Source organism: Salvelinus sp. IW2-2015, linkage group LG15, assembly GCF_002910315.2.
Source record: "Salvelinus sp. IW2-2015 linkage group LG15, ASM291031v2, whole genome shotgun sequence".
NCBI lineage: Eukaryota > Metazoa > Chordata > Actinopteri > Salmoniformes > Salmonidae > Salvelinus > Salvelinus sp. IW2-2015.
The window spans coordinates 4,181,988-4,190,341 of record NC_036855.1 but is presented as its reverse complement, the minus strand read 5'-3'; the positions used below and the strand labels follow the sequence as shown (position 1 = coordinate 4,190,341).

Here is an 8,354-nt window from a genome sequence, read left to right as displayed (position 1 = left end):
CCATTTGACCTCCACCTCTGATAAACTGACAATATAAGGAAAGGTACCAAGGGACTGAGTGGTCTACAAAAGCCACAAGATTGTGTTAGCCCGCGAAGCTATAGCCTAGACATTTGCTTGTGGAGTTAACGCAACTCTTCAGGACCCAGGCAGCATTACTCATCAGTGTGTTCACCTCCCAACCGCCATGACATTGCATTTAAATGACTGGATGTGAGCTCAAAATTGGCAGTTGTTGCTCTCACAGATGATGTATGAAAAGCTTGAGTGGTTCTTGACAATACAATTGCCTATGATCAGATATAAATAGGCATATTCTCCTTATTTAACCAACAATGCTAACAAAACTAAATGAAAATTTGTATTACAAAGTGATTACATTATTTATGAAGAAATGTAATTATGCTTTAAATTTAACTCTTAATTGAATTATCTCACAAGTGATATCATGTTATGTTGTTACTTAAAAGTGAGACAGATTCTCACCTTCTTTTTCACAGAAAACGCAGATATCATCAATAGCCACAAATTTGGAAATCATAGAATTACATGGATATATCTTAGTTTTTGGACATTACGTCCCACCTGGGTTAAGGCCCTAGGTGGCGCAAGAGTCCAAAAGATTTTGATAAAACGACAATGAACATAAATTGCTTTGGAACGCAACATCTGTATGTAAAATCTGTAAAATTATAGGAAGAAATTATTAGTTGTTCCATATCTTTTGACGAAGATATATCCTCTTTAGACCGAAATGTTGGCATCTATGAGATCGTGTGTATATGCCAGCCTATAGTGTACATCACATCACCATGGATACAGGCCTGATACCCTTATATTTTGCAGCATGTCAAGGAAGACAATCGTCCCACTTCCTTTCCATAAACTGGGAACAAATGACACCCTGGCTGACTAACTTATAGATTTGTGGTGGGAAATAGCATCCATAAACATGGTTTAACTTCACATGGTGTCTTGACTTTAGCGCACACGATTTGAAGACTACTTTTTACTTTTTGGATGATCCTGTGAAGATGTGCAGGAAGTATAGCAGTTGGTGATAAAACGATATAGCCTCAGGTAATAAATAAAGACACATGTTAACAAAAAGCTAAACTATCATATAACCTAATTATATTCTTCAACAGAAATAATGCCCCTGCCTATAAATTATCTAATTTAAAAGTCTTTCTCTGAATGACGGGTATTGAACCCAGGTCACCGTGTGCTACAACTGTGCAAGACGCTGAGCTAAGCATTGGCAATAGCTCAGGWAAGTAACCCAAGTCTTCACGTTTCAGACACGTTAGTCATCGATCGCATGTGCATCGTTCAATTCCAGTTACCACACCATCACGTTACACGTAACCCCATTTGACCTCCACCTCTGATAAACTGACAATATAAGGAAAGGTACCAATGGGACTGAGTGGTCTACAATAAGCCACAAGATTGTGTTAGCCCGCGAAGCTATAGCCTAGACATTTGCTTGTGGAGTTAACGCAACTCTTCAGGACCCAGGCAGCATTACTCATCAGTGTGGTTCACCTCCCAACCGCCATGACATTGCATTTAAATGACTGGATGTGAGCTCAAAATTGGCAGTTGTTGCTCTCACAGATGATGTATGAAAAGCTTGAGTGGTTCTTGACAATACAATTGCCTATGATCAGATATAAATAGGCATATTCTCCTTATTTAACCAACAATGCTAACAAAACTAAATGAAAATTTGTATTACAAAGTGATTACATTATTTATGAAGAAATGTAATTATGCTTTAAATTTAACTCTTAATTGAATTATCTCACAAGTGATATCATGTTATGTTGTTACTAAAACTCTCTCTTTTCTCGCTCTCCGTTGTTGACTCAATTCCTGAGACCTGACTCATTAAAAGGTTCAAAGGGGGTTATTGTAGATTGTCAAAGCAAAAATCATCCTGGAAAGGAAGAGGTTTTGTTAATTATCAGCCGCAGCCAAAACTAGGATTGGTCCAAGTAACGTTACTTGATGTGGGGGTAAATAATTAAGAATATTATAACACCTCGACCTTAAATTGATCTTTTAAATAAAATCCCTGCTATTATTTACAATTGAGGACACATCCTTTATGTTATTCCCATAAAGCTTGTTGATATTTGAACTCATAATAAGTTCACCCTTTTTCATAAATGGTACAGTCCAACAAAAGTTGGCCCCAAAAATAAGAGGGACGCTATAAAACTAGGCTACTTCGTTAGTTGGAAAGCGAGTTTTCAAGAACAATTACGCACTTAACCATGGAGAAAACCGAAGTGATGAAACCAAAAAGTCTTGATGACCTGATCAAATTGCTGCATAAACTCTTTGAAAGTGACAAAATCAATGTGGAGGAGGTGCAACAAATAATGGAAGCATATGACAGCAATCTACAGGAGTGGAAGAAATTTGCTATGTTTGACCCGACCAGGTAAAAAATATTTGAATTATGTTTATTTATATTTAGAAATTATTATACTAATTATTATTATTACTATTATACCTACTATATTGGTGTTGTTTAGTAGGCCTGTTTAATGTAACGAAGTAGCCTAGATTTATAGCGTCCCTCTTCTTTTTGGGGCCAACTTTTGTTGGACTGTACCATTTATGAAAAAGGGTGAACTTATTATGAGTTCAAATATGAACAAGATTTATGGGAATAACATCACTATTTCCAGCAGCACAGTCGATAGCGCGCCGGACCTCGGGCTAGAAGGTTGAGGGTTCGAGACCTGCTCCCTGCCTGTTTCATTACAATATGTATTTTATATGCAGTTATCACCTTATCATGAAATCCTGAAACTAATAGTATTACAATTAATTGAAAAAACACCAGCCATTGACTTGAAATTGGTGGGGTGCTTGGCTATATGGTGTAAACTTTAACATGAAAGGTGTAGCATGAGTGATCAGCAGGCAACATTAAATGTAGACCTCTAGATATATATATACACAATTTAGAACATCTACATTTAGACCAGTGGAGGCTGCTGAGGGAAGGATGGCTCATAATAATGGCTGAAACGGAAATGSAATGGCATCAAACACACGGAAACAATATGCTTGATGTATTTAATACCATTCCACCGATTCTGCTCCAGCCATTACCACGAGCCAGTCCTCCTGTGATTTAGACCTCAGGATATATATATAGGCTTAGACATGACATAGGCTTCAGAGGATTCAATGGCAGTGGGATGTCTCTCATATTTGCAATTATTCACTGTGTTAATAATATTATATTGTTAATATAGCCTTTCTTTTTGAATGTTTAACTGCATAACACATTTGAACAGATTATATTAAACTTTTGCTATGTAAAATAGTCTGAGCAATATATTAAATATTTATAAAATATAGCCTAGCATGCATGCGGCTAACTTTTAAAACTTTWWAAAAAAGTTACATTTGAAGATGTTGACAACAGAATGAGACTTTCAAAGTGAGTTTCATTGTTTGCTTTAGCAAAAGAAAATGCCATATCCACAGTTTTTCCCGACTTGCGCCATCAACTTGGGAATATTTTGATTCTTGTGTGGGGTGGGGGTAAATGGAGGGTGGGTACTCTTCCGCAAATCAGAATTAGAGACAGATTTCCACCGGTTGCTTTGAGGACGTGCTGTGCATTTGCGTTATGATCACACACTGGACCTTGCAGATGCTACAAAATCACTGATGCATTTCTATGCACCCAAAAACGTGACTGGTGTAATTTAAGGAGAGATATGATCTGGGCCATAGTAGGTTGTTTGAAAGGATCTCTATATCATCAGATATTAACAGTACTCCTACTACATTTATTTAGGTCAATCACTAACGAACGGGCTATCAATAGCCCGATTCACTGTGTGGTGAATTTGGGCACTACGGAAATTGGTGGGTAAAACGTTTCAGTTAGTTTTGAGCTAAAACATAATTTGAAAGTTTTCTGAATGAGTCACACCACTAAGAACAAAATCCATTGCAATCCATCTGTCCAAACCCCTTTCCTCTGGTCTTTATTCTGGCATTAGTGTAAGTATTTATGCCAGATAATTTGCATGTACAGTATAGGAGTAGTTGCAAATCAGTTTGTGGCTATACCATACGATTCAGTGTCCTACATTTCAGTGTAGCTATAACAAAGGCATCGGATGTCCTACCTTTGTTCTAAAAGCATCAGTTGTCATACACCCCACAATGTTGGACAGGTGCTGACTAATGTAATAGTAAACATAAGCAAAAATGCTATTAATGCTACCAATAATTGAATGGGTAAACACTATTTTTGTTCTAACCCACACCTCTGTTTGTGTTGTGAATGTGTTCCAGGTACACAAGGAACCTGGTGGATGAAGGGAACGGAAAGTTCAACCTCATTTTACTCTGTTGGGGAGAGGGTCAGGGCAGGTTAGACATTTTTGCGAACAATGTGGAAAGTTATTTGATCTGATCCATTGAAATACATTCTTATTTCGGTGCTATTTCTATAAGACTGTATATCGTCAGTTTCAAATAGTATTGGCAGAACCAGTGTAATTACAATGTGTTATGTGACTTGTCAGGTAAAACATCAGTATGTCGTTCTACTGAAATGAAAAAACATGCTCCAGAGTCCAAGGTTCTTGTTAAAGTCAACGTTATGTACGTTTTACAAAGATAAATACATGTGGGTAATAATTTGCCCCTTTGAAACAGTCAGATATTGACAATTGGTCACCTTACATTGCTTGAGGCAGAGAGAAAGGTACAGAATAGCAGATTGTAGCTAATGTGGTTTGAGAGGTGAAGTTATACTGCATGTCAGTAGACCACATGATATATAACATTTTAACACAAAAGGCAGAAAATGTGTCCTTAAACAGGACTGTTTTAGAACTAATGAACCTGTACAGACACATAACCATAGGTACTGAGCCCCATATAACACTGTTCTGGAACATTCTAAGTTTCTAAGGCTGAGCCCCAAATAATACTGTTCTGGAACATTCTAAAAGTGTCTGTGTTTTTCACCACTTGCAGCAGTATCCATGACCACACAGACTCCCACTGTTTCATGAAGATGCTGCAAGGTGAACTGAAGGAGACGTTGTTTGAATGGCCCAATAACAAAACACAGGATGTTGGTGACATGGTTCAGAAATTTCAGAAAATTCTGAAAGAAAACCAGTGTGCCTACATCAATGGTAAGATTCAAGGCAGTTTAGTATTTCCTCAACATTGTGTGTCAGACAACATAAGGAGGCATTTATTCATATTATTTACACACATAATATGCATATATATCTTTATAAACATCCTCTTACAAGTGAATATCTTTACTTTCAAGTATTTGATTATCTGAAAACTAGTTGTACATGTTACATATTATACAAATTCTTAATGGATACTGTATGACTCGTATGTGTTGTGTTCGGTTTAAAATTTAGCGTAACTAACAGCTGTGTGATATTTGAATGTTTTACCTTCCGTTGCCATATCATAGATGTGTGGTGTTTGTCGGTTTTAGATTCCGTTGGGTTGCACAGAGTAGAGAACGACAGTCACACCGAAGGTTCGGTCAGTTTGCACCTGTACAGTCCCCCCTTCGATACCTGCCAGACTTTTGACGAGCGCACAGGACACAAAAACACTGTCAAGATGACGTTCTGGAGCAAATTTGGAGAGAGGACTCAATCTGTAAGCATTCTTTCTTAAATTAAGCCACGTTCTTACCCAAGCTCATTATATCATTATCTAAACATTGGTTTATTAAGTGTTAATAGATATTACTTCCAATCACTGAAGTTTTACAACTTTCGTTTACCTAAGAGCGTAAGTATATCACCCAAGCCAGTGGAGATTGATGCAAGTTGTGAATGTATTGGTGAAAGGGCAGGTTGGCATTTATTGTCATGAATCTTGCCCTGAAGGCGGCTATGCAGAGTGGTCATTAGCTGATGCTGCCACAGTCATAAAATATGATTTTAAACCTAACCCTTACCTTAACCCTAAGCTTAACCACACGGCTAACCCTAACCTTAAATTAAGACCAAAAAGCTCATTTTGGTTTTTATGAATTTTTACAATATAGCCAATTTTGACTTTGCAGCTGGTTCATCTAGCGGGAATCGCTCAGTTCTGCCTCCAGCTCAAGATTTATGACAATAAATGTGGTGAAAGGTGCCATAAACTATTTGTTATGGTTCAAACGGCTTGCTGTTGAAAGTCCACAGAGTAGGTCTACCATCAGACATTATGTTTCATTTGAATCTCACAGAATTTAATTGAAACAATGGGACACTCATTATTGTCCCATGAGTCACTCACGGATATCTTTGAACAAATAGTGAAATTGGCTGGCAGCTTATCTTAACAGTTAATTTAAGAACTCTAACATGTTTAGAAAGCTGTAAAAACTTGGTTTCTGGACCTTCATTAACTATCAGCATTGTTGTAAAGTTGGCTATTGTTTAACTTGACTGAGTGTGCTGAAAGTTCATGATTGGTGACCTCTAAGGTAGTAACATGAGACGTATCAGTTTTGGCATCGTCACATTATGAGGACCACCCTGGTCTGTGAGCTCTTTACATTCTGTATAGAGTACCTGTTCTGTTGCCTGCTCACACATCCTGACACTTAGGCTACTTTAACTGTTCTGTTGCCTGCTCACACATCCTGACACTTAGGCTACTTTAACTGTTCTGTTGCCTGCTCACACATCCTGACACTTAGGCTACTTTAACTGTTCTGTTGCCTGCTCACACATCCTGACTCTTAGGCTACTTTAACTTTTCCTTCCAAATTGTTAACAGATGTTTAATTACGCAGGAAGTCTGCAAGTCATTTCCACCCCAGTACAATCAGCAATTCGGTGAAGCCCTTAGTATTTTAAAATACATTTACTGTATTTTTTAAGCGTGTAAACTTCCATTTTGTGTTTTGGTTAAGAATTCAAGGAATCTGTTCCCACAGGCTGATAGATATGTAACTGGGAGACTGTGTTGCACACAGCTATAGCTTTTAATCTATTGAGCATGTGAAAGCCTGCAGGTAATGTTCAGACTGGCTGGCTGCTTTGTCAACAGCAGGGAGCTTATCGAAAACCCGCAAATTGCTTAAGTTTATCTTGACCAAGCCACTTCTGGCCTGCATATTACAACAACGCTAGTATGTTGGATAAGATAAGAGTATGGACCTCAACACTTCTCCTCTCAATGATCTGTTTTCGTATTGTTGTTTTTGTGTTTGAGTGAGTGATATGAAGTTTCTCAAATGGCCAATACAGGTTTTGAATATTAGTGGTGTATTCCTCTCATATTTCTGTTGTGGTGCGTATCATCATGCTTCGTGCTATGGCCTAACTTACTGCACATTTTATATTTTACAGGAAACAACAGTCTCACAAGAAAACAACTGAGGCGCAGAAGAAAACAAGTGCGCTTGGAATGATAGTGTTGTCAAATAGAGTCAACATGATGCTGCAAATAAGTCAAATTCATACTAGATATATATAGGGGATCTTAATTTGAGCCAGTTTGCTACAGAATGAAAATTATTCTGCAGCAACAGGAAATGTGACCTGTGTAACCACACTTTTGTGCTGTTATGGCATATGGTTGAAGTGTATTATGTATGAGTGGAAATAGATTATTACATCAAGGAATGTCATCAACAGTTTTACACTTTTATTGAAGTGTTATTGATTTTTACAAAAAATTGTCTTCACTATTTTGACAAGTGTTATGTAACATTAAATTATTTGTGCAGTTAAATTAGTGGCAATTTACATTCGGAAAACGGAAAGCTTTATACATGCATTATTTGAAAATGTGATCCCTGTCATTGATATTTCCAGAGTGTTCTGCTTTTTGGGATGAGAAGGGGTGTTAATTGGCATTATCTATTTCAGTGTCACTCTTGAATGTGTTTCATTGTTTTAACCTCAGTATAAGGAGACTTGTCAAGGATTTTCTGGACTTGTGGGTCGCGGTTGGATTATAATAAAAAGAATGTTCAGTAGAACAAGGCACTCACTTTTTCTCAGGATTTTGCATGTTTAAAAAAAAAAAATGTATATGAATTTAGATAGTGCCATGATAGCATTGTCAGTTAAAATGAATATTGTGAATGATAAGCCTTGCTTTGACTGTTGACCATTAAATATAAACATTTTAAATCATGAGATACTGTTGTGTGTGTGTGTTTTTTAATCAACCTATTAGTATACTCTCAAACGAACAAAATGTTTTTGACAGGACTTGCTGATATAAAACCTGCTTACTGTCCATACAGTCACATCCATAATTATTGGCACCCTTGATAAAGATAAGCAAAATAGACTGTATAAAATATATAATACAAATACAGT

At 37.1% G+C, this 8,354-nt stretch overlaps 1 protein-coding gene across 2 annotated transcripts; it reads left to right on the top strand.

Annotated features, from left to right (window-relative positions):
• The first annotated feature begins 2,191 nt into the window (after positions 1-2,191).
• On the top strand, positions 2,192-7,880 carry LOC111975180 (cysteine dioxygenase type 1). Of its 2 annotated transcripts, XM_024003387.2 has the most exons (5): positions 2,192-2,452; positions 4,336-4,413; positions 5,026-5,189; positions 5,513-5,682; positions 7,374-7,880. In XM_024003387.2, exons 1-5 carry the CDS (start codon positions 2,283-2,285, stop codon positions 7,401-7,403), a joined length of 612 nt encoding a protein of 203 aa, XP_023859155.1. In that variant the 5' UTR covers positions 2,192-2,282; the 3' UTR covers positions 7,404-7,880. The 2 variants fall into 2 exon arrangements, with proteins under 2 accessions (XP_023859155.1, XP_023859156.1); XM_024003388.2 differs by lacking the exon at positions 4,336-4,413.
• The last annotated feature ends 474 nt before the right edge of the window (positions 7,881-8,354 follow it).